General features: G+C 48.1%; 1 protein-coding gene across 2 annotated transcripts in view; it reads right to left on the reverse strand.

Moving 5' to 3' along the window:
* CFAP410 (cilia and flagella associated protein 410) overlaps positions 1-26446 on the reverse strand; it is a 163051-nt gene extending 136605 nt beyond the window's left edge. The window contains exon 1 of one of the 2 annotated variants that reach the window (XM_073645569.1): positions 26136-26428. In XM_073645569.1, coding sequence (XP_073501670.1) covers positions 26136-26320 — 185 coding nt within the window. In that variant the 5' untranslated portion in view covers positions 26321-26428. Of the gene's footprint in view, positions 1-26135 lie in introns of both variants that reach the window. The other variant, XM_073645568.1, reaches the window with a different exon arrangement.
* Between the last annotated feature and the right edge of the window lie 599 nt (positions 26447-27045).

Genomic DNA, 27045 nt, shown 5'->3' on the forward strand with positions numbered 1-27045 from the left:
ATCATTTCACACAAAACTCCAAAAATGGGCCAGACAAAAGTATTGGCACCCTCAGCCTAATTCTTGGTTGCACAACCTTTAGCCAAAATAACTGCGAACAACCGCTTCCGGTAACCATCAATGAGTTTCTTACAATGCTCTGCTAGAATTGTAGACCATTCTTCTTTGGCAAACTGCTCCAGGTCCCTGATATTTGAAGGGTGCCTTCTCCAAACTGCCATTTTGAGATCTCTCCACAGGTGTTCTATGGGATTCAGGTCTGGACTCATTGCTGGCCACCTTAGAAGTCTCCAGTGCTTTCTCTCAAACCATTTTATAGTGCTTTTGGAAGTGTGTTTTGGGTCATTGTCCTGCTGGAAGACCCATGACCTCTGAGGGAGACCCAGCTTTCTCACACTGGGCCCTACATTAGGCTGCAAAATTTGTTGGTAGTCTTCAGACTTCATAATGCCATGCACACGGTCAAGCAGTTCAGTGCAAGAGGCAGAAAAGCAACCCCAAAACATCAGGGAACCTCCGCCATGTTTGACTGTAGGGACCGTGTTCTTTTCTTTGAATGCCTCTTTTTTTTTCCTGTACACTCTATGTTGATGCTTTTTCCCAAAAAGCTCTACTTTTGTCTCATCTGACCAAAACGTTTTAGGCTTTCTCAGGTAAGTTTTGGCAAACTCCAGCCTGGCTTTTTTATGTCTCGGGGTAAGAACTGGGGTCTTCCTGGGTATCCTAGCATACAGTCCCTTTTCATTCAGACGCCGACGCATAGTACGGGTTGACACTGTTGTACCCTCGGACTGCAGGGCAGCTTGAACTTGTTTGGATGTTAGTCGAGGTTCTTTATCCACCATCCGCACAATCTTGCATTGAAATCTCTCGTCAATTTTTCTTTTCCGTCCACATCTAGGGAGGTTAGCCACAGTGCCATGGGCTTTAAACTTCTTGATGACACTGCGCACGGAAGACACAGGAACATTCAGGTCTTTGGAGATGGACTTGTAGCCTTGAGATTGCTCATGCTTCCTCACAATTTGGTTTCTCAAGTCCTCAGACAGTTCTTTGGTCTTCTTTCTTTTCTCCATGCTCAATGTGGTACACACAAGGACACAGGACAGAGGTTGAGTCAACTTTAATCCATGTTAACTGGCTGCAAGTGTGATTTAGTTACTGCCAACACCTGTTTGGTGCCACAGGTAAGTTACAGGTGCTGTTAATTACACGAATTAGAGAAGCATCACATGATTTTTCAAACAGTGCCAATACTTTTTTCCACCCCCTTTTTTAGGTTTGGTGTGGAATTATATCCAATTTGGCTTTAGGACAATTCTTTTTGTGTTTTTTCATTGAAGACAAATTAAATGAAGATAATAATACCAAATAATTTGTGATTGCAATCATTTTCAGGAAGAAACTGAGAATTATCTGACAGAATTGCAAGGGTGCCAATACTTTTGGCCACCACTGTATGTGGAGCGTACGGCGTATACAGTGCGTGTGTGTGTTGCGCACGGCGTATACAGTGCGTGTGTGTGTGTTGCGCATGGCGTATACAGCGCACGTGTGTGTGTTGCGTACGGCGTATACAGTGTGTGTGTGGTGCGTACGGGGTATACAGTGTGTGTGTGTGGTGCCTACGGCGTATACAGTGGTTGTGTGTGTCGTGCGTACAGTGTGTGTGGGTACTACTCTCTTTTGCGCTTTGTCCAATTTCTCTTACGTGGATGGGCTGAGGAGGGGAATGAAGAGGAAGGAGGAGGAGATGGAGAGTGGTTATCATGGTGAAGACAGAAGTGTTGGTAGTAGGGACCTCGGCACATATGGCAGACTTTATATATCGCTGCCTTTCCCGTGACCTGAGCGTTACATTCATCTCTTAGCCCAAAAATAGTACTGGTTGTTCACCCTGCTAGACCCACGCCACAAGGAGAACTTTGCACCTCTTCTTCCTGAGGCGGAGAGGTCTTCTAAAATGGTTCTATATCAGAAGGCCATTGTGGTAAATATGTTGAAAAAATTCACATTAGACAACGCTAGCGGCAGGGGCAAGCTTTGTTGCCCAACCAAAAAGAGGCGAGGGAGACCAGGTACAGAGAAGCAGGGGTACAGTATGAGAGGCCTGGGCCAATTTCATGACACCCTCTCAATGTCCATGCCCTCATGACGGGGTATTTTTGACAAGGAGGGAAAAATTTTTAAAGATGGTCAGGCAAGGCTGAAAAAAACAGCGTGCTCCAAAGTCTGTGACCTTCAACTATTGGGTCTCAAAGCTGGACACCTGGCACGAGATGTCCCTCAATGCCTTGGAGGTGTTGTGCTGCCCTGCAGCTAGCATCTTGTCTGAGCGGGTTTTTAGTGCCTCCGGGGGGGGGCCATAACAGACAGGCGCTTTCGCCTGTCAGAGAAAACGGACAGACTCACTCTCATAAAAATGAACAAAGACTGGATTAGCCCACACTTTTCCACATCACCAGATGACAGCAGCAAGTAAAGTGTTTTTAATATTCAATATTTTAATGAGGCCCGCCAGTTGTTGCCTTTCAGGGGTCTATGAATGACACTTACAAAATATTTACATTCAAAATTATTTTATGGATTCAATGACTCATCCATAAAGTTTAAGGGCTCTTTCACAATTCCGTGTTTCCAGTATGTGTGGTGACAGTTTCCACACGTACTGGAGAAATTGACACACGCAGCCCATTCAAATGAATGGGTCTGTGCACATGTCAATGTGTTTCCACAGATCGTGTGTCCGTGTGCTCCACACGCTGACATGTCCGTTTTTTTTTTTGCGGATGCACGGTCTGCAAAACGTTCTACACGAATGACATCCACGTGTCTTCTGTGTGAAACAGTTAGCGCTGTTCCCAAGTGCTGGGTGCTGAACACTGCCGTTATCATGGTTCCCTGCTGGCGCTGCAATCGCTTACGCCAAGAAGCAGGGGAGAATGAGCCGCTCCAGAGCTGTGCTCAGTGAGTAACAGGACACCACTCCTGAGCTCAGCTCTGGAGCCGTTTGCTGGAGCGGCTCAATCTCCCCGGCTCCTCGGAATCAGTGGTCAGAGGATTACAGCGGGGGACACTTAGGACAGGTGAGGATAAGGATTTTATTTTTTTAACCTTAGGTTTACACAGGGACACTATGGGAGCTACTACCCTCATCATTGTTTCTTTTGGTGCGGATCACAGCGCCGGCAGGGAACGACAAAGAGGGCAATGTTCAGCACCCGGCACTTGGGAACAACGCTAACACTAGCGCTGATTCCCAGTCGTCGGTCTGTGTAATCCTGATGCGGCACACATGGGACGCATATCTCCAGTACTGTAAATATACGGACGTGTAAAACCGGCCTTACACGGTTATTGTAGCATTACGGTGGTATGTAAAAACTTACAAAAAGCCTTGACAAATATTTCTGGATTAGATTACTCATCCATTTGAGTATTATGTGCTTTGTCACATTTTGATGTAATATAACACTCAAAGAAGCATCTAAAATTTTTGCTTGTTTAGATTTCTTACTCATACACTATTCTGTGGTCTGGGGTACATTTTGTTGGTATACAACCCTCAAAAAACGTGTTCAAAATTGATTGATATTATATTGCTCATCCATCGGGTACTACATCTTCATGGGTAGATTTCATTGCTATATAAGCCTCAAAATAGTTGTTCAAAATTTTAAAAATATGGATTATATTGCTCATCTATAGAATATTCCGTGGTCTGGAGTACATTTCGTTGGTATAAAACCCTCAAAAGTGCATAGCCTTTATGAGTCTAGGAGTACTACTACATGACAATTTGGACAGAATGTGTACAAGACCCTCTTATGATTAATACAGGGTCTATCGGAGTCCCTCTGAGTCGCTAATTTTTGGCCGTTCTTGCTTCCTTCATAAATGAAACTGAAATTTCCTATTTTTAATAAAAAAAACAAATTTGGTTTACTTAAAATACAATTTTTTTAAACCCTTTTAAAATTTGGCCTTATATACAAATAATTATACAGGAAAAAAATTAACATTTTTATTTCTAGGAAATGAATATTTTTGTAGGTTTGGAATGTTTTATTGCCACTCCTTAACCCCTTAGTGACCCAGCCAATTACAGTGGGTACGGAAAGTATTCAGACCCTTTTACATTTTTCACTCTTTGTTTCATTGCAGCCATTTGGTAAATTCTAAAAAGTTCATTTTTTTTCTCATTAAAAGTACACTCTGCACCTCATCTTGACTGAAAAAAAACAGAAATGTAGAAATTTTTGCAAATTTATTAAAAAAGAAAAACTGAAATATCACATTGTCATAAGTATTCAAATCCTTTGCTCAGTATTGAGTAGAAGCAGCCTTTTGAGCGAGTACAGCCATGAGTCTTCTTGGGAATAATGCAACAAGTTTTTCACACCTAGATTTGGGGATCCTCTGCCATTCTTCCTTGCAGATCCTCTCCAGTTCCGTCAGGTTGGATGCTGAACGTTGGTGCACAGCCATTTTCAGGTCTCTCCAGAGATGATCAATTGGGTTTAGGTCAGGGATCTGGCTGGGCCAGTCAAGAATGGTCAAAGAGTTGTTCTGTAGCCACTCCTTTGTTATTTTAGCTGTGTGCTTAGGGTCATTGTATTGTTGGAAGGCGAACCTTCGGCCAAGTCTGAGGTCCAGAGCACTCTGGAAGAGGTTTTCATCCAGGATATATCTCTGTACTTGGCTGCTTTCATGTTTCCTTTAATTTAATTCCATAGCATAATGCTGCCACCACCATGTTTCACTGTTGGGATTGTATTGGGCAAGTGATGAGCAGTGCCGGGTTTTCTCCACACATACCGCTTAGAATTATCACCAGAAAGTTCTATCTTCGTCTCATCAGACCAGAGAATCTTATTTCTCATAGTCTGGGAGTCTTTCATGTGTTTTTGAGCAAACTCTATGCGGGCTTTCATATGTCTTGCACTTAGGAGAGGCTTCCGTCGGGTCACTCTGCCATAAAGGCCCGACTGGTGGAGGGCAGCAGTGCTAGCTGACTTTGTGGAACTTTCTCCCATCCCCCTACTGCATCTCTGGAGCTCAGCCACAGTGATCTTGGGGTTCTCCTTTAGCTCTCTCACCAAGGCTCTTCTCCCATGATTGCTCAGTTTGGCTGGACAGCCAGGTCTAGGAAGACATCTGGTGGTCCCAAACTTCTTTTATTTAAGGATTATGGAGGCCACTGTGCTCTTAGGAACCTTGAGTAATGCAGAAATTCTTTTGTAACCTTGGCCAGATCTGTGCCTTGCCACAATTCTGTCTCTGAGCTCGTTGGGCAGTTCCTTTCAGCTCATGATTCTCATTTGGTCTGACATGCACTGTGAGCTGTGAGGTCTTATATAGACAGGTGTGTGCCTTTCCAAATTAAGTCCTATCAGTTTAATTAAACACAGCTGGACTCCAATGAAGGAGTAAAACCATGTCAAGGAGGATCACAAGGAAATGGACAGCATGTGACTTAAATATATGAGTGTCTGAGCAAAGGGTCTGAATGCTTATGACCATGTGATATTTCAGTTTTTCTTTTTTTAATAAATTTGCAAAAATTTCTACATCTTTTTTTCAGTCAAGGTGGGGTGCAGAGTGTACTTTAATGAGAAAAAAAATGAACTTTAGAATTTACCAAATGGCTGCAATGAAACAAAGAGTCAAAAATTTAAAGAGGTCTGAATACTTTCCGTACCCACTGTATGTCCTTAATGACCAAGCCAAATTTTACAATTCTGACTACTTCTCTTTATGTTGTAATAACTCTGGAACGCTTCGACGGATCCCACTGATTCTGAGATTCTTTTTTCGTGACATATTGTACTTGATGATAGTGGTAAAATTTGTTTGTTACTTTGTGAAAAAACAGAAATTTGGCAAAAATGTTTAAAATGTTTCAGTTTTCAAACTTTGAATTCGTATGCCGTTAAATCAGAGATTAGTCATACAATATAGTTAACATTTCCCACATGTCTACTTTACATCAGCACAATTTTTGAAACAAAATGTTTTTGTTAGGAAGTTACAGTGTATAAGGGTTAAAAGTTAGCCAACGATTTCTAATTTTTCCAACAAAAAGTACTAAACTTTTTTTGTTTTTTGGGGGGGGGGACGGCATCATTATTTTCGTGAGGGTAACAAGAGAAAATGGACCACAAATTTTGTTGTGCAATTTATCCTGAGCATGTGTAGCGTCGGCGTCCCTGCCTCCTGCTAGGCAGGGAAGCTGTTCCCCTCACCTCTCCGCTCTGTGCCCGGCGTCTTCCTCCCGCTCTGCTGGCAGCGCGCGCTGCTTCCCGGCCACGGTGCTTAGGGCGCGCGCGCGCTCCCCCTCTCTTACAGGGGCCGCGCGCGCTCCCCCTCTCTTACAGGGGCCGCGCGCGCCGTCCTAAGGAGTCCCCGGCCAATGGCCGGAGGACTTCACCATATATAAGGCACCTTCTCCAAAATGGAGGTGCCCGAGCAATGTTGTTGCAAAGCCTTCACGCTGCTTCAGCCCTCAGGTCCCGTTTCCAGTTACCTGCCAGTCACCTGACAGATTCCTGCCTGTTACCTGCCAGTCACCTACCAGATTCCTGCCTGTTACATGCGATTCCTGCTTGATACCTGCCTGATATCTGTTTACCTGCTTGCAAGCCTGCGGTCCGACGGTCTGCCTTCCGACACCTGTCAGTCTGTCTATGGACCAGCCTGCCCGCTCACCTGGGAGCGCTCGTCTGCTACCTGCCTGCTAGCCTACCTGGAGGCTCTGCCGTCACTTGCCGTGACCACCTGCCTGTCCAGACACTCTTGTCTGCTCACCTGGGAGCGCTCATCTGCTACCTGCCTGCTAGCCTACCTGGAGGCTCCGCCGTCACTTGCCGTGACCACCTGCCTGTCCAGAGACTCTTGTCTGCTCACCTGGGAGCGCTCATCTGCTACCTGCCTGCTAGCCTACCTGGAGGCTCCGCCGTCACTTGCCGTGACCACCTGCCTGTCCAGAGACTCTCGCCTGCTCACCTAGGAGCGCTCACCTGCTACCTGCCTGCTAGCCTACCTGGAGGCTCTGCCGTCACTAGCCGTGACCACCTGCCTGTCCAGAGACTGTCCCTGTCACTTGCCGTGAGTACCCGTCCTTCTACCCAGAGACTGTCCCTGTCACTTGCCGTGACTACCTGCCCTTCTACCCAGAGACTGTCCCTGTCACTTGCCGTGACTACCTGCCCTTCTACCCAGAGACTGTCCCTGTCACTTGCCGTGATTACCTGCCCGTCTTCCCTGGGAGCCACCCGCTTCCTTACAAGGACCGCCCCCTTGTATAGTTGTTCAGAGGTTCCGCCTCCCAGACCCGTTACAGTTTGCTCGGGCCATGGAATCCGGTGGCACCCAAGCTCCCTCGCTCTCGGACCTATGTCATGAACTGTCCCGTCAGAGGTCCCAACAGGAGTCCATCCTGAGTCACCTGCGGAGTGTCAACTCTCGCCTGGACACTCTGTCTGCTCCACCTGCAACCACCGCTAGTGTCATGACTCGCAACCCGGCAGCGCCGCTGCCCACCAATACCATGGTATCCTGTCCCGGACCCCGGTTTTCTGCACCTCCTCGCTTCGGAGGTGACTCCGCTCAAGCTCGGGGCTTCATAAACCAGTGCACCCTGCACTTTGAACTCTTGTCCCACCAGTTTATCTCCGACCGGTCCAAAGTAGCCTTTATCATGTACCACCTCACGGGGGAGGCTCTGGCTTGGCTAAATCCTCTGTGGGAGAGAGGAGATCCCCGTGGGCGTATCTACCCTTTGTCCGCAGCGGAGACTCGGTCCATGTCATAATATATTGAGGAGAATCTGGCCCGGGGATTTATCCGGAAATCTACCTCCCCGGCGGGAGCGGGCTTCTTCTTCGTCAAAATGAAGGACGGCTCACTCCGTCCATGTATAGATTATAGAGGCCTTAACCAGATTACAGTGAAGAATAAATACCCTCTCCCGCTCATTCCTGAATTATTTGACCGCCTGAGGGGGGCTAGAATCTTCACCAAACTGGATCTCCGTGGGGCGTATAACCTGGTCCGTATCCGTCAGGGGGATGAGTGGAAGACGGCATTCAACACCCGGGACGGCCACTATGAGTACCTTGTAATGCCCTTCGGTCTCTGTAACGCTCCTGCCGTCTTTCAAGAGTTGGTCAATGACATCTTCCGTGACCTTCTCTACTCCTGCGTGGTGGTGTACCTGGACGACATCTTGGTCTTCTCTCCGGACCTTCCTACTCACCGGAGGGATGTTCGTCAGGTCCTGCTCAGGCTCAGGCAGAACCACCTCTACGCTAAATATGAGAAGTGCATCTTTGAGCAGACCTCTCTTCCATTTCTGGGCTACATAATCTCTCAGACCGGCCTTCAAATGGATCCTGAGAAACTATCTGCCATCTAGAAGTGGCCCCGACCAGATGGGTTGAAGGCTATTCAGCGGTTCCTGGGCTTCGCCAACTATTACCGCCTCTTCATACCGCACTTCTCTTCCCGGACTGCCCCTATCTCTGCGCTCACCCGTAAAGGTACTAATCCCAGAAGATGGCCGCCCGAAGCTGAGGAGGCCTTTCTTTCCTTAAAACAGGCCTTCTCCTCCGCTCCGGTGCTGCATCGTCCGGACGGCAACAAACAATTCTTCCTAGAAGTTGACGCTTCCTCCTCCGGAGCCGGGGCAGTACTTACCCAAAAGTCATCTTCCGGGAGAATGGTAACCTGCGTTTTTTTCTCCAAACTCTTCTCCTCTTCTGAGCGCAACTATTCTATTGGAGACCGTGAATTGTTAGCCATTAAGCTGGCACTGGAGGAGTGGCGTTACCTGCTCGAGGGGGCTCTTCACCCGGTAATAATTTACACGGACCACAAGAACTTGGCTTACCTTCAGAGCGCCCAGAGACTTAACCCGCGTCAAGCCCGGTGGTCCTTGTTTTTTGTCCGCTTTGATTTTGTTCTTCATTTTCGCAAAGCAGACAAAAACATCAAAGTTGACTCCTTGTCCCGATCCTTCCTGGTGTCTGATCTAGAGGAGGAACCTAAGCACATCATTGATCCCGCCAGAGTAATGCAAGTGGCTCCCGTGAATCTAAATCGTCTCCCTCCCGGTAAGACGTTTGTAACTGTACCTGATCGGAAGAAGGTCCTACACTGGGGTCATTCGTCTAAGCTAGCTGGCCACGCCGGTCAGAAAAAGACCCTCCAGCTCATTACCCGGCATTACTGGTGGCCTACCCTGCACAAGGATGTAATAGACTTTGTTTCTGCCTGTGTGTCCTGCGCCCGCAACAAAGTTCCGAGACACCTGCCAGCCGGTCGCCTTCTTCCTCTTCCAGTACCTGCTGCCCCGTGGCAGCATATTGCTATGGACTTTATAACGGATCTTCCTGTCTCTGCCGGTTGTACGGTCATTTGGGTAGTCGTTGATCGCTTCTCCAAGATGGCGCACTTCATTCCCCTGCCGGGTCTGCCGTCTGCACCCGAACTGGCTAAAGACTTTATCCGCCACATCTTCCGTCTCCATGGCCTGCCCCTCCACATCGTGTCAGATCGTGGGGTTCAGTTCACCTCACGCTTCTGGAGAGCCACATGTAAGTTGCTTGACGTCACTCTGGACTTCTCCTCCGCTTACCATCCACAGTCCAATGGTCAAGTGGAGCGGATCAATCAGAACCTGACCAGTTACCTCCGGCACTTCGTTAATGCCCACCATTCGGACTGGGTGGATCTCCTACCATGGGCCGAGTTCTCTTACAATAATCACGAGAGCGAATCTTCCTCCAAATCCCCGTTTTTTGTAGTCTTCGGTCAGCATCCTCGGATCCCATTTCCCGTCTCCACCTCGGTGGACAATCCGGCTGCGGAATCTCTCGTTCGCGAATTCTCCTCCATTTGGGAGAGTACCCGGTCCGCACTCCTTCAGTCGTCCGAACGGATGAAAAAACACGCTGACAAGAAACGCCTGGATCCTCCACAATTCCGTCCTGGAGATAAAGTCTGTGTAACGGGTCTGGGAGGCGGAACCTCTGAGCTACTATACAAGGAGGCGGTCCTTGTAAGGGAGCGGGTGGCAATCAGGGATGACGGGCAGGCAGTCACAGCAGGTGACCGGGACAGTCTCTGAGTGGACGGGCTGGAGGTCACGGAAAGTGACCGGGGCAGTCTCTGGATAAACGGGCAGGGAGTTACGGCAAGTGACCGGGGCAGTCTCTGGAAGAACGGGCAGGGAGTTACGGCAAGTGACCGGGGCAGTCTCTGGGTAAAGGGTAGGTACGACCTGTGATGGCAGAGCCTCCGGGTAGGCTAGCAGGCAGATGGTAGATGTGTGCTCCCAGGTGAGCAAGCGAGAGTCTCTGGAATGGTAGGTGGTCACAGCACGTGACGGCGAAGCCTCCAGGTAGGCTAGCAGGCAGGTAACAGGTGGGCGCTCCCAGGTGAGCGGGCAGGAGTCTCTGGAAAGGCAGATGGTCACAGCACGTGACGGCGGAGCCTCCAGGTAGGCTAGCAGGCAGGTAACAGGTGTGCGCTCCCAGGTGAGCGGGCAGGAGTCTCTGGAAAGGCAGATGGTCACAGCACGTGACGGCGGAGCCTCCAGGTAGGCTAGCAGGCAGGTAACAGGTGTGCGCTCCCAGGTGAGCGGGCAAGCTGGTCCATAGACAGACTGACAGGAGTTGGAAGGCAGACCGTCGGACCTCAGGCTAGCAGGCAGGTGACTGGATATCAGGCAGGACAAAGGCAGCAAGCTGGCAGGAATCTGGCAGGTAACTGGCAGGTAACTGGCAACGGGACCTGAGGGCTGAAGCACAGGTGAGACACAGGTGCAAACAACATTGCTCGGGCACCTCCATTTTGGAGGAGGTGCCCTTTATATGGGAGGTCCTCCGGCAATTGGCCGGGGACTCCTTAGGACGGCGCGCGCGGTCCCTTTAAGAGAGGGGGAGCGCGCGCGCCCTAAGCACACTGCCGGGGAAGGAGCGCGCGCCGGAAGCAGCGGGGAGAGCAGCGCTGGAGGACGCCGCGCCAGGAGCGGGGAGGTGAGAGGGACGGCGTCTTTGCCTAGAACGGGGAAGAGACGCCGATGCTACAGTCTGGCTCTCGTCCAAATATGTCCGGCTCAAGATTCCCTCCTACAAGTTAGGGCCTCGGTTCATCGGCCCACTGGAAGTTATCAAACAGATCAACCCAGTGGCCTATAAATTAAAACTCCCGGCCAACTTACGGATCCCTAACTCCTTCCATGTATCTCTCCTCAAACCCGTGGTACTTAACTCTTTTTTCCAAGTCTACAGGTACGCCTCCTGCTCCGGTTTCCGCTGAGAATGAGTTTGAGGTAGAGAACATTCTGGCCACCAAAAGGGTAAGAGGAAAAACCTTTTTTCTGGTAGATTGGAAGGGGTTTGGTCCTGAGGAGAGAACGTGGGAGCCCCTGAAGAACATCCATGCCCCTCTCATCCTTGATAAATTTCTCTCTGGCCTAAAAAGGGGGGGGCCTAAAGGGGGGGGTACTGTAGCGTCGGCGTCCCTGCCTCCTGCTAGGCAGGGACGCTGTTCCCCTCACCTCTGCGCTCTGTGCCCGGCGTTTTCCTCCCGCTCTGCTGGCAGCGCGCGCTGCTTCCCGGCCACGGTGCTTAGGGCGCGCGCACGCTCCCCCTCTCTTAAAGGGGCCGCGCGCGCCGTCCTAAGGAGTCCCCGGCCAATGGCCGGAGGACTTCACCATATATAAGGCACCTCCTCCAAAATGGAGGTGCCCGAGCAATGTTGTTGCAAAGCCTTCACTCTGCTTCAGCCCTCAGGTCCCGTTTCCAGTTACCTGCCAGTCACCTGACAGATTTCTGCCTGTTACCTGCCAGTCACCTGCCAGATTCCTGCCTGTTACCTGCCAGATTCCTGCTTGATACCTGCCTGATATCTGTTTACCTGCTTGCAAGCCTGCGGTCCGACGGTCTGCCTTCCGACACCTGTCAGTCTGTCTATGGACCAGCCTGCCCGCTCACCTGGGAGCGCTCGTCTGCTACCTGCCTGCTAGCCTACCTGGAGGCTCCGCCGTCACTTGCCGTGACCACCTGCCTGTCCAGAGACTCTTGTCTGCTCACCTGGGAGCGCTCATCTGCTACCTGCCTGCTAGCCTACCTGGAGGCTCCGCCGTCACTTGCCGTGACCACCTGCCTGTCCAGAGACTCTCGCCTGCTCACCTAGGAGCGCTCACCTGCTACCTGCCTGCTAGCCTACCTGGAGGCTCTGCCGTCACTAGCCGTGACCACCTGCCTGTCCAGAGACTGTCCCTGTCACTTGCCGTGAGTACCCGTCCTTCTACCCAGAGACTGTCCCTGTCACTTGCCGTGACTACCTGCCCGTCTTCCCTGGGAGCCACCCGCTTCCTTACAAGGACCGCCCCCTTGTATAGTTGCTCAGAGGTTCCGCCTCCCAGACCCGTTACAGCATGCAGATACCCCATATGTAGAAGAAAAACACTGTTTGGTAGTACAGCAGGGCTTGGAAGGGAAGGAGCGCCATTTGACTTTTTGAACGCAAAATTGGCTGGAATCGAGAGCAGACGCCATGTCGAGTTTGGAGAAACTCCCACAAGTGACCCCATTTTGGAAACTACACCCCTAAAGGATTTTATCCATGGGTATAGTGAACATTTTGAACCCACAGATACAACACAGAATTTGATAACATTAGGTTGTCATCAGGGCTGTTGAGTCGTGGAGTACATTTCAGTGGAGTCGGAATTGGAGTCGGTATAAAATGGACCGACTCCAACTCCTAAAATATATAATAAATTGGGTACATTAGTTCAATCTAGTTTTTGGGGAATATTTTTTCATAAGAATTTGGGAAAGTCATGAAATGTCGTATAAATGTCTGTCCTATTCCTGATCTAAGGGTCTAAACTTTTAGCTGAGATTAATCTGTGCTACAGTAAATTCATCACTTAAAACCACATATGTAATTACTCTCCAGGTGGTATGCGCTCCCGGAACACAGTAGGTAGGATGTGGTGATATATTAAATAAACAAAATTTTATTAACATAGCATACAACGCGTTTCAGCTCTTATGAGCCTTCTTCAGGTATTATATATAGCCTACTACTGCTTTGTGCATTTTATATATAAAAAAGTCAGTGCATATCATTTTTGGGCGTGTGTTTTACCAAGGTTTTAACTCTTTAACTCCCATTTTATCAAGAGCTTTACAAGCATAGTAAAACATGATAAACATTAAAAACTAATCTGAATGAATCCAATTAAAAAAATAAATAAATACATTTTCCAATGTCATGTATAAAATTCATATGTCAGTAAAAAACTTTTTTTTTTTTTTTTTTTTTTTTGGAATAGATTGTCATATTTGCAGAGCCTGTGTGGTCCAAGAGCAACAGAAATCCCCCATAAATGTGTTTTTTGTAAATTATACCCTGTAATGTATTTATCTAGGGGGGGTAGTGAGTAGTTTCACACCACCATTTTTTATGCAGTTGATGCAACAGAAGTTTGAAAATTTACAATTTGCATTTTTTTCACTGAGTCTTTTATGAATCTTTTTTGTACGTTCTGAGGTGTTCAAAAGTACATCCAAAATGGCATCAATGTGAGTACTGGACACAAGGCTGTGCCTACAATAAATAGATGCCGCACCATTTGATCTTTAGGGTAAAATTGATGGAAATCCAGGACCCATTCAAAGATTAGAGAGACACTGAGCTACCAAACAAGAAAATCCTTCTAGGAATTATTACTCACAGAAGGACGCATGCACCTAAAAATACATTTGCTGATTATAAAACTTGGTCTTGCTAACAAAACAGTTGTCCTGCAATTGCATATGTTATAGACAGAAGAATAAACTGTACTGGAGTGAAGGGCAAAATAAGGAGGAAAATGCAGCCAACTATGTGGCAAACCTGAGTTTGTTCCAAAGATGAAAGAACACCAGCAGGGCTAGAATAACAGGTTTATCTTTCAGAGACTGGTCGTACAACGTCCGTTTAGCTCCATCAATCTCTATATGAGAGATGAATGTGCCAATAGATGTGGTACACCATAGCAGGCTCCCGCCCGCCAAGGTAGGAACTGCTATGTGCGCAAAACAACCAATCCCCAACAGAATCCTGAAAGTATTGTCTGGTACAGGAGGTTCGGCAAGAACCATGCAGTAAAGCCCATAGTGTATAAGTAAGGAACAGCCTCATTATTAGACATTCTCCGATAAAATGATCAAGCCCGTATCACCAACATAAATATATACCGTATTTTTCGGACTATAAGATGCACTTTTTTCCTCCAAAATTTTGGAGGAAAGTGGGGGGTGCGTCTCATAGTCCGAGATATATATATTATACACACACACACACACACACACACACACACACACACACACACACACACACACACAGTGGTTGTGGGTGGTGGGGTGTGTGGGGGGGAGCTGCAGCGGCAGAGGAGCGGGGCACAGGAGGCAGTAGCCCGCTGCTGAAACCTCCACTGTGCCCGCTGCTAAAGAAAATTAATATTCACTGCTCCCCACGCCCATGGGCGTGGGGGAACAGTGAATATTCATTTTCCTTAATAGAGTGCACACTGTTCTTGCAGCGTGGCTCCTAGTATGTATGGCATCCTTCATCCCTCATCCTGTTATGTATGGCCCCCCCTCATCCTGGTATGCTTGGCACCCCAATTATAATCATCTCCTGTCTGCTCCAGCGCTGCGTCCTGCTCTGCTGCCGACAGGGATCTCACTGTGTGAGCCGCGCATGGTATAACTGCCATGCACCCTCACACTGTGAGATGCTGTGCCGGAGTAGTCACTGGTCCCCACGCCGGGACTGTGTGCGTGGGTAGCAGTGACCATTCACTCTCCTTAATAGTGCGCACACTGCACCCGCAGCGCGGCCCCTGCGGGAGCCCGCTATTAAAGACCATGAATATTAACTTCAACCCACTCCCATGGGAGATAATTGTTTATTTTTTGTGTGCAGCGCTATGGGGATTGGGGGGTGCCAAGCATACCAAGATGAGGGGTGCCAAGCATACCAGGAAGAAGGATGAAGGGGTGCCAGACATACCAGGAAGAGGGATGAAGGGGTGCCATACATACCAGGAAGAAGGATGAAGGGGTGCCATACATACCAGGAAGAGGGATGAAGAGGGATGAAGGGGTGCCATACATACCAGGAAGAGTCATGAAGGGGTGCCATACATACCAGGAAGAGGGATGAAGGGGTGCCATACATACCAGGAAGAGGGATGAAGGGGTGCCATACATACCAGGATGGGGATGGGGGGGGCATGCATATCAGGATGGGGGATATTAACAGAATTGGGGGACATTACCCCTATAACAGTGTCAAAAGCAGACCCCCTCCCCTTTAACAGGGCATCATGACCACATTTTTTGCTTACATTTTTTTTTCTATTGTCCTCCTCTAAAACTTAGGTGTGTCTTATAGTCCGAAAAATATGGTAAGAAATATAAATGAAAACAAAAGTTTTGTGTAGCAAGACATAGTCGTAAAAACAGTCAAACTAAGATAAATGGTCAAAATGTTTATGCGAGTAATCAAGTCCTGGAATTACATGTCAGATGATCTGACTTGTCTAGAACATTTGTGGGGTCCATATTCTGAAGTATATAGACGTGGGCATGTGGACGAGAAATTGTCTGAATAATAGTTTGTGATTGATCAAGTCCTGGAATGAATTGTGAAATGGGGTAAAACGTTATTTACTGATGAAAATATTCTCTTCATTACTTATTCCATAAAAATTACTCTTTGGGCCCACTAAGTAGAAAACATAAATTATTTGGAAAAAAAACTAATAATTGTAAGATGTGTGGTAGGTCTCAAAACAGGGGGAGATACAAAGGCCAGGTTGGTATGTGCACATGGGGCAATAGTACCGGGAATCACTCCTACTGTGTTTCCTGCAAACCCAGCATGTTTTTTGGGGACACTTTTGGGTGGGAGTGGCAGGGACGGTGCAAACAAAATGGCGCTCTGCAAGTCTCCGGACATCCTCAGACTCTTGCTCCTGTGCCATTGAGTTAAATATGAGACACTCAACAATTTTCTCCTGGAACTGGAGGAAAGTGAGTGCTCTTTGGGATTTTTTGTACAGGACAAATCAGTTGGATGTAGCCATCTGAATGATGTAGATTGCTACCTTTTTGTACCAGGCCCTGGGCTTCTGCTTCACCAGGTACGGTTGAAGCACCTGGTCTGACAGGTCAACGCCGCCCATGAATTTATTGTAATCTGTATTGTAGATTGGTTTCTGTTTGTCCCTGGTGGCGCCCCAGTCTCTCACCGTCACAGTGGTGTCCGCATTCAGCGTGGTCAGCATGTACACATCCTTCCTGTCATTCCACTTTACAGCAAGAAGTCGGTCGCTTCCAAGTGAGAATGACGCCCCCTTCTCCAAACGTCTTGGCACCAACTGTGACAGAAACCCCACTCGGTTTTTCCTGACTGTCCCACAGGCCCCTGTATTTGAAGCATGGAGGGCTTCGTATAGGGGAATGCTCGTGTAATAGTTGTCAGTATGGTACCCTTGATGGAGAAAGGGCGTCATTAGCGCCCAGACAATTTTACCTGAGATGCAAATTGTCTGGGGGCAGTTTGGGGGGCTTATTTGGCGGTCCCTACCTTCATATATTAGGAAAGTGGATGTGTACCACGATGTGCGCACTCACATTTTGTAGAGCTTGACACCATATTTTGCTCTCTTGGATGGTAGAAATTGGCGGAAGGACAGACAGCCCTTGTAACTCATCAACGACTTGTCGACTGCCACATTTTGCTCTGGGGTGTTTGAATTGAGAAATGAATGTTGTAGGAGGGAAATTAAGGGTCTCAATTTGTTCAGTCAATCATAGTTTGGGTCAGTTCTTGGGGGGCCTTGGGAATGGTCATTGAAATGTAGGAATCTCATCAGGGCTTCGTACTGTGGGCAGATTTTGTTGCCTAGTAGGAACGAAGTGTGTTTGTTTGTTTTTTTGGTTTTGTTTTTTTTACTAATCCCATGTTTAGGGTAAGGCCCAAATTTTTTTTATTTCAGGGACATTGGTGGGGTTCAGGAACGGGAATGAAAGGATGTAAGTTTTTGGAAAATATAATGTCAGGTATATAAATTGGTTTGGTGGGCAATCAACTCTAGGATATGAGGGGTAACGAAAATTAGGAAAAATTCAAGGGGGGTAAAATTGGTGTCATTTAATTTTATTCCAGGGGCTGCTGAAAAACAGGGAATTTGAGGGGAAAAGGAACCGTTGTGATACCACAGCGGTGGAGGGGAGGGGGGGAGGGCGACTGCGGTACTTGGCCCTGCCTCTGAAGCCTCAGCAGTGACGTCAGACTCCGCTACCATCAGGCTGTGGGATCCCGTGGAGGAAGAGGAGTCGTCACTGTCTGAAAACTGCTCTACTTCAGAGGTAGAATCAGTTTCACTGCCGGAGCAAAGCAGGGTGTATGCCTGCTCGGCGCTGAATGTTCTGCGGGCCATTGCTTTAATGCCTGCCTAATAAAAAAAAAAAAACTAAACCCCAATCTAACACTACTAGCCCTAAACCTGATCTAACACTAAAATTTTTTTTTTTTACTTTTTAATAAATTGTAAGCCAAACTGCAAAAAAAAATGTAATCAGAGAAGGGGGATGATTAATGAGGTTTAGGGGTACAGACAGAGGTAGAAATTAGATTTTTTTTACTTGCTTGTCTCAGACAGGGCAGCACTAGGATGTAGTATATCTCTCTTCTCTCCCAGAACAACTACAGGGAGAGAAGAGAGGGGTACAGCGCATGTACTGCTATATTTACAAATATTGGGGGCTTTTGATCATTATGATGGGGTCTGTCACAGTAATCAAAAGCCAGCAGCCAATAAGAAAAATCCCTGCAGTTGCCGGGTGCAGGAAGGCAGATATCGGCGGGCGCACTGCGCATGCACCTGCCTTTTTCTTTCTGCATAAGAAGGAGGGGGGCCAGGGGAGAACATATCCGGTACCTAAGATACCGTGGGGGACTTAAGGACCCCATTTCTCTCTTCCCTGATATGTTAGATCATATCAGAGAAGAGAGAAATGAATTTTAAATCAGACTTTTTTTTATTTTTATATGTGATCGCCGTTGTTAGATGAATAACTGCGATTATGTGACAAGGGGCCGTGAAAACCAGCCCTGATCATGTTCTCCAGGGTCTCAGCTATTTCAGAGATCAGAGATGTTCAGCAAGGGATTGTATCCCTGCCACTATGGGATGCAGAGGAGTTGGAAATTGCTGCTTATGCCTCTTTGGCAAAGCATGAAAATCCAGACACACCGGATTATTTACCAACAGATATTCTTTTTCCTTGGCAGACAAAAAAACCTATGGAAAAACCTTCTTGTAGTAAACGTGACATATCAGCAGCAACTTGACTTGTAGGGTCACGGTATGTGAAACTGTCCGAGAGGGGGTCCATGACCATTTTGTGATATAACATCTTGTCAAGAATGACAATAGACTCTCCCTTGTCTGATGGGCAGATAATGATATGGGGATTGTCACATAGTTGTGTGATAGCCCAGCCCTGATCATGTTCTCCAGGGTCTCAGCTGCCCCCATGTAGCTGAGACCCCGGAGATTTTCCGACACTGGGGGCGCTACACTGTTATACCTCAGCGCCATTAAACAGAGGCACTGAGGAATAAGTACCCTTAACAACCGCTGTGAAGAGGCGTATCAGCGGTCATTAAGGGGTTAAAGCGGAATAAAAGTTGTTCTCAGCAGCGATTTGGGAGTCAGAGATGCTTTCAGGGGTCTTCCCCATGTTGTTCTCCTATTCAGCACTTTTAACATCCATTGGAACATTTTAACTGCCCCCAAACCTTTTTGTAGGGTCTGCCGGAAAAAAAGCTTGGCTTTCCCATTGACTCTTACTATACTACCCATTCTGTATCAAGATGACAGACTGACTAATATATCGACGCACGGCGTAAGACATTCTGCATGCCGGGCCAGATCAATTGGAGACATGCTCTCCCCCAGCCTATTTTGTGAAACGGTTTGCTCTCATAATACCTGGCTGTCTGTCATGGGTAATTTGTAAATGCGACTTATCCAAATGTAACCTATGCAGATATATGTCCAAAACCTCAACTATAGTATCTTGCAGTTCTCCGGTACAATACCACATAAATATGTTCATAAACTGTAACAGAACCCATATTGTTTACTTAGCGGAACACGAATCATGCTAAACAATATATAGGCTGCACCACCTGTAAATTTCAAGTCAGGATAGCGGAGCACGAATACGATGCCGCATATAATCCCCTTAAAACCAAACACTCAATTTCAGGTATCTCCAGACATTTCCTAAATGTAAAACAGGGCAGTGCCGCTTCCCTAATGGAGAGGGTTAATTGGCCCAATATGGGGGGCGACTGGAAATAAGCACTGTTAAAACTTGTGAGGCACATTGGATCTTGAAATTGGACACAAAATACCCTCGGGGCCTACACTATAAAACTTACTCACTATACTTACATTAGCCCCTTCTACATAGTATGTGTATGTGTTAGGCTGCATGCCCACTATGCGTGTTTCAAGCGTTTTTTGCCGCGGAATTTCCGACGCGAAAATGCTTAAAAAAAGCTTGGTAATTTGGGCCCCATGTTCCCCAATGATAATCCACATGTGCTGTGCATATGTTGCGGAAATTTCCGCTGCGGATTATCATTGTGGAAAAATCCGCAGCATGTCCATTATTTTTGCGGACACGCAGGATAATTGCCGCCACTGATTTGCATTGAATCGCATAATATCCGCATGACTACATGTGCACATGCGGATATTAAGCGATTCAATGTGATGATGGTACCCGGGTCTGGATTAGAGGAGACTCTCCTCCAGACCCAGGTACAATAGAACCTGTTAAAAAAAGAATTAAAAAAAATATATATACTTTATACTCAGCTTGATAACCCGCATGCAGAAATGCATGCAAAAACGCTTGACAAACACTTCTACCCGGCGGGAAAAACGCATGTAAAAACCGCATGCGTTTTCCTGCCAGGATGATGCGGAAAAAATGTCGCTATTAAAAGTCATGTTTACTATCTTTAGTTTCTGCGGATGCTGGAATCTCTTGCCTCATGCTGTTTCTGCCCAGAAGTCAGTCTGGAGTCCGTGCACCACTTTATTTATAGAGGTAACATTTTTCCTGCACTTGGTGAGCAAATCTCCCTTCCCCCTTCCCCCTCCCCCCTTTTACATATGACTGGCACTTTTCCAGAGCTTTTTTGCTACCGTAATGTGGACACCCCCTATATTTCTGTTAAAAGATGACGGACCTGAGTGGGGACTTGTTTTTTTTGTGGGTTAAAAAGAAGATTTTATTGGTGACATTTTGGAACAGTTCACATTTATCCTTTTTTTTACAAAAAAAAGTTTTTGCATCGCCATATTTTGAGAGCTATAATTTTTCTATATTTCTGCCGACAGTCATGTGAGGGCGTGTTTTTTGCAGGACAAGTTTATTGGTACCATTTTTTGGGCACATTGGTTTATTTTTATGCCGTTCACCGGGTGGTAAAAATGATAAGACAACTTTACTTTTCGGGTCAGTACAGTTACAGTGATACCACATTTATTTCAATTTTTTCTTTTTTTTTTATGTTTTGTCACTTCTACACAGCTGAGCCGAACTCCCGGCTGTGATCATGTAGGGAAGTGCTGATATGAAGTGCTGCGTTTTTTTTCACAATAAATTGGTGAAAGCGGGAGTTTTTATGGTTTTTATTTCATTAACTCTCTTTTTAGGTCTTTCAGGTTCCCATTTTTGGACTACTTTGGATTCGCAGGATTATGTCGAATCGTCATTTTTTTTTTATTAAATGGTTGGACGAGGTGAGGGGGAGTGTGTTTAACCCCTTTACAGCCTAAGGCGTACTAATACGTACCTGTGCCCTGGGCTTTAAGAGCCAGGTACGTATTAGTACGCCCTGTTGATTTCACCCGCACACAGGCTGTGCGGGCGCGATCGCCGCCGGGTGTCAGCTGTGACAATGTGCAGGGAGCGGTCCCGCACCGCTCCCAGCACATTAACCCCAGCAGTACTGCGATCAAAGTCGATCGCAGCATTGCAGGAGCATGGGGAGGTGATCACAATACTCACCTCCTCTCCCGGCCTCCAGCGCTGTCCGCCGTGGCTTCCCGGATGCTCACATGACTAAATGATGTCATGGAAGGTCCTTTTAGACCATCGTGAGCCGCCGGGGAGCCAGGACGCATCGCTAAGGAGACCGGGGGCCATCAGAAGGTGAGTATGTTTTTTATTTTAACTTCTTTTTTTTTTTTTACAGGTACTATGGTACCCGGGTCTGGAGGAGAGTCTCCTCTTCTCCAGACCCGGGTGCCATCCGCACATTGAATCGCTTAATATCCGCATGTGCACATGTAGTGATGCGGATATTATGCGATTCAATGCAAGTCAATGGCGGCGAAAACGCCGCAATTAAGCAAAATTAATGGTAGTGCTGTGGATTTTTCCGCAATGATAATCCGCAGCGGAAATTTCCGCAGCATGTGCAAGGCACATGCGGATTATCATTGGGGAACATGGCAGGCCTCTACTAAGCGTTTTTTAAGCATTTCCGAGGCGGAATTGCCGCTGCAGAAACGCTTAAAAAACGCATCGTGGGCACACAGTCTTACCATACTTGCAACCGCACCAAGGCAATCGGGAAAAGCCGAGGCAAAGCACCAGAATTGGCGCATCTAACGGATGTGCCAATTCTGGGGCAGCTGCAGGCTGCTATTTTTATAGTCTGAGAAGGGCCAGATAACCCATGGACCTACTCAGTCTATTAATATCAACTCACAATTGTCTGCTTTGCCTTTGCTGGTTATCAAAAATGGGAGAGACCACACGTCATTTTTTTTATTAGGGTCACCCTCCCCATTTTTTATACTGAGCAAAGCAGACAGCTGTGAGCTGGTATTAATAGGCTGGGAAGGTCCATGGTTATCTTGCCCTTCCCAGCCTGATAATATAAGCCCGTAGCTTTCGACTTTCACTTAGCTGGTTATTAAAAATAGGGGTACCCCATGTGATTGTTTTTAAATTATTTATTTAATAAATTTAATAAGGCTAAACACCCTTTAGTAACACATGAAAGGTACTAAAGGGTGCTAGTTTACTATATGCAGGGGGCGTGTGACATTAAATTTCTACATGACATCTATCTATTCTATTCTGAAGGTTCTGGCTGTGAATTTACTGTACTTGGCTGATGAAATGTCGGGGGTCCTTTGAGATGTGTGTGTAAAAATCGGACGGCACATGCACGGTCCGTGTGCAGTGCGATTTTTTTCCTCACACCCATGGACTTGCATTGGCGAGTGCGATCCGATTCTCACATCAAATGCAGCATGCTGCGATTTTTATCCTCAGTCAGATTAGAGCTGAGGAAAAACTCGCAGATGAGCATGGACTGATTTACTAACATTGGGAGCAATGCAATGTTTTATCACATTGCACTTCTCCGTATTATACGCCAGTGTGAGCGAGACCTTATTCTCAGACCATACCTGGCTGTAGCCAGAGGATTAGAATGGTAGCTGAACACTGCTCCAACCTTCTGGCTACATCTCTATATGGTTTGACAGTTAATGTGACAGTACTCGCTATGCCATCTCACTGAGACCACCATGACCTTCTAATGCAGGGATGTCAAACACACAGAGGGCCAAAATGAAAAACTTGGACAAAGTCGTGGGTCAACCAAAATAAAGTATAATGGGCCCCACATAGTCCTCCATGCAAAATGAGGGGCCCCACATAGTGCTCCATGCAAAATGAGGGGCCCCACATAGTGCTCCATGCAAAATGAGGGGCCCCACATAGTCCTCCATGCAAAATGAGGGGCCCCACATAGTCCTCCATGCAAAATGAGGGGCCCCACATAGTCCTCCATGCAAAATGAAGGGCCCCACATAGTCCTCCATGCAAAATGAGGGGCCCCACATAGTCCTCCATGCAAAATGAGGGGCCCCACATAGTCCTCCATGCACAATAATGGGCCCCACAAAGTCCTCCATGCACAATAATGGGCCCCACAAAGTCCTCCATGCACAATAATGGGCCCCACAAAGTCCTCCTTACAGAATAATGGCACTACATAGGGGTGGCGGTTCTGGTGTCGCGGGCCAAAAATAACCACCCTGTGGCCAGAGTTTGACACGTATGTTCTAATGTATCCCACCACTAGCTCTTGCCTGAAAAATGGTCTGTGACCCAAAATGTTGTGCTCACAAAAAAATACTGAGCTCAGCATAAATGACTACACCTCTTTTGAAAAGTAAGATTTTAATCTATATCTCTATGAACACAAGAACAATTTCCAAAATTTTGACAAGACTGAAGTTCATAGGACATTATTTTAGCCCATAGCAAAAAAAAAGTAATGTTTATTAACTTTTTTTTTATAACTTTCATTACAAAATCTTCAGTTTTACTCAAATTAGTTGATGCAAAACTGAATACACCCCACATCAAAAACTACTACATCTAGCATTTTGTATGACCTCCATGAGATCACCAAATCTAGGCATGGAATGAACTTGATGACGTATTGCAACTTCTTCAGGAATGCAAAAGTTGTGTGTTTTGTATCATTGTATCTGTACGCTGATGACACCCAGATCTACCTCTCTGGCCCAGATGTCACCTCTCTGCTGTCCAGAATCCCAGCATGTCTAGCAGCCATATACTCCTTCTTCTCCTCCCGCTATCTCAAGCTCAATGTGGACAAAACTGAACTCATTATCTTTCCCCCATCTCGCATCTTTCCCACCTGATCTTTCTATCACAATAAATGACATTACTTTTTTCCCTGTACCGACAATCCGCTGCCTCGGAGTAACCCTTGACTCTGCCCTGTCCTTCAAACCCCACATCCAAGCTCTCGCCACCTCCTGTCGCCTCCAGCTCAAAAATATTTCCAGAATTTGTCCTTTCCTCAACCCTCAATCTACTAAACTGCTTGTGCATGCCCTCATCATCTCCCGCCTCGACTACTGCAACATTCTCCTCTGTGGCCTACCTGCTAACACTCTCGCACCCCTCCAGTCCATCCTCAACTCTGCTGCACGACTCGTCCATCTCTCGCCTCGCTACTCCTCTGCTACCCCCCTTTGCAAATCCCTTCATTGGCTCCCATTCCCCCAGCGTATCCAGTTCAAACTACTAACACTGACCTACAAAGCCATCCACAACCTCTCTCCTCCGTATATCTCTGAACTAATCTCCCGATATATTCCTTCACGTAACCTCCGTTCCTCCCAATACCTCCTTCTCTTCTCCACACTTATTCGTTCCTCACGCAATCGCCTCCAAGATTTCTCCTGAATATCCCCCGTCCTATGGAATTCTGTGCCTCAACACGTCCGATTATCCACCACATCTGGATCCTTCACATGGAACCTGGAAACCCATCTCTTCAAACAAGCTTACAGCCTGCCATGACCTTGCTTGCTGCCACCTCAACCAACAACACCGGAACTACTGCAACCCCCAACCTACTGTCTCCGCCCCTTTCCTGTAGAATGTAAGCCCACAAGGGCAGGGTCCTCTTCCCTCCGTACTGTTCTATCATTGTTAGTTTGTTTACTGTAAGTGATATCTATATTTGGTATATAACCCCTTGTTATGTACAGCGCCATGGAATCAATGGCGCTATATAAATTAATAATAATTGTGATGTTGGAAAAGTGCACATCTACCAAGGGCACTGAGTGATGGTAGTATCTTCTCTTTCAGTACATCTGTGAATTCAGGATTTCATCAATTAAATGTAGCCCCCTAACACCAGCAGCTCTCATGCAGCCCCACATCAGGACACTGCCACCACCATGTCTCACTGTAGGCACCATATGCGTGTAGAAATATGAATTTAGAAAAATACATGATGCCTACAGTGAGACATGGTGGTGGCAGTGTCCTGATGTGGGGCAGCATGAGAGCTGCTGGTGTCGAGGGGGGGGCTACATTTAATTGATGGTATCCTGAATTCACAGATGTACTGCTATGTACTGAAAGAGAAGATGCTACAATCACTCTCTGCCCTGGGTTGACTTTTCCAGTCGGGCACCCTGTGTCACAGTGCGGTGAGGGGGAGGGGGCATCCAGTGTCACACTGTTGCGGGGGGCACCCAAAGTCACACTGGAGCAGGGGGAGGGGGCACCCAGAGTCAGCCAGCGGTGGGGGGTGCACCCAGAGTCACCCTGCGGGGGGGGGGGCTGCACCCAGAGTCACCCTGCGGGGGGGGGGCTGCACCCAGAGTCACCCTGCGGGGGGGGGGGAGGGCTGCACCCAGAGTCACCCTGCGGTGGGGGCTGCACCCAGAGTCACCCTGCGGTGGGGGCTGCACCCAGAGTCACCCTGCGGTGGGGGCTGCACCCAGAGTCACCCTGCGGTGGGGGCTGCACCCAGAGTCACCCTGCGGTGGGGGCTGCACCCAGAGTCACCCTGCGGTGGGGGCTGCACCCAGAGTCACCCTGCGGTGGGGGCTGCACCCAGAGTCACCCTGAGGTGGGGGCTGCACCCAGAGTCACCCTGCGGTGGGGAGTGCACCCAGAGTCACACTGCGGTGGGGGCTGCACCCAGAGTCACCCTGCGGTGGGGGCTGCACCCAGAGTCACCCTGCGGTGGGGGCTGCACCCAGAGTCACCCTGCGGTGGGGAGTGCACCCAGAGTCACACTGCGGTGGGGGTGGGCACCCAGAGTCACCCTGCGGTGGGGGCTGCACCCAGAGTCACCCTGCGGTGGGGGCTGCACCCAGAGTCACCCTGAGGTGGGGGTGGGCACCCAGAGTCACACTGCGGTGGGGGTGGGCACCCAGAGTCACACTGCGGTGGGGGGGAGGGGGGCACACAGGGTCACACTGGTACGGGCTATTAAGATTGGCAGGTCGGGGGGTGGAGAGCTCAGAACAGGACGCACATTGACTAGTTTTAGAATGACTCCGTACTGTACATTATGGTTGCAGTACCGGCTGCCATTCTCTAGCAGTGGAGCGGCACTGCGGGCACAGACCAGAACTCCGGCATACACCATACCAGTAGCAGGACTCGCACACTCACCAGCAGTTCAGCTTCCTCACACTGTCCAGCTCTGACGCCTTCGCCCGGGACAGCACTTGTTTCCGAGTCAACTTCATGCCGGCAGGTGAATAACCGCAGGAAAGGGCCGCTAAGCCGGTATCTAAGGCTAGAGACGCGCAGGTACAACTTGGCCGGTCGCTACGGGGCGTGGTGAGAACTCTCATTCAAATATGGCAGGAAAAATTTGCGTTACAAGCCTCGTTTCCAACACTGACTAATTACAGGTTAGAGGGTAAGTCATACACATGGGAGCGACATTCTGACGTCGGAAGGTCATGTGACCGGGTTGAAGTCACGTGGCTTTGTAGCAGCCGCGAGCAATTGAAACAGAGGCAAAGAACCTGGGTGCGTCTAGATTGGAGCCTCTTGTGACGGCTCACTGAGGTGAGGGGAACTGCTGGAACGAGGTCCTCACAGGAACAACTCCGCTCTACACTGCTCAGCACTGCCAGGACAGTGGAGGTGGTTAGAGGAGCTCCTCATAGACTCCACTCTACACTGCTCAGCACTGCCAGGACAGTGGAGGTGGTTAGAGGAGCTCCTCATAGACTCCGCTCTACACGGCTCAGCACTGCCAGGACAGTGGAGGTGGTTAGAGGAGCTCCTCATAGACTCCGCTCTACACTGCTCAGCACTGCCAGGACAGTGGAGGTGGTTAGAGGAGCTCCTCATAGACTCCACTCTACACTGCTCAGCACTGCCAGGACAGTGGAGGTGGTTAGAGGAGCTCCTCATAGACTCCACTCTACACTGCTCAGCACTGCCAGGACAGTGGAGGTGGTTAGAGGAGCTCCTCATAGACTCCACTCTACACTGCTCAGCACTGCCAGGACAGTGGAGGTGGTTAGAGGAGCTCCTCATAGACTCCGCTCTACACTGCTCAGCACTG

Source organism: Phyllobates terribilis, unplaced genomic scaffold, assembly GCF_046119375.1.
Source record: "Phyllobates terribilis strain yellow unplaced genomic scaffold, ASM4611937v1 Scaffold_9__5_contigs__length_417890890, whole genome shotgun sequence".
NCBI classification, from domain to species: domain Eukaryota; kingdom Metazoa; phylum Chordata; class Amphibia; order Anura; family Dendrobatidae; genus Phyllobates; species Phyllobates terribilis.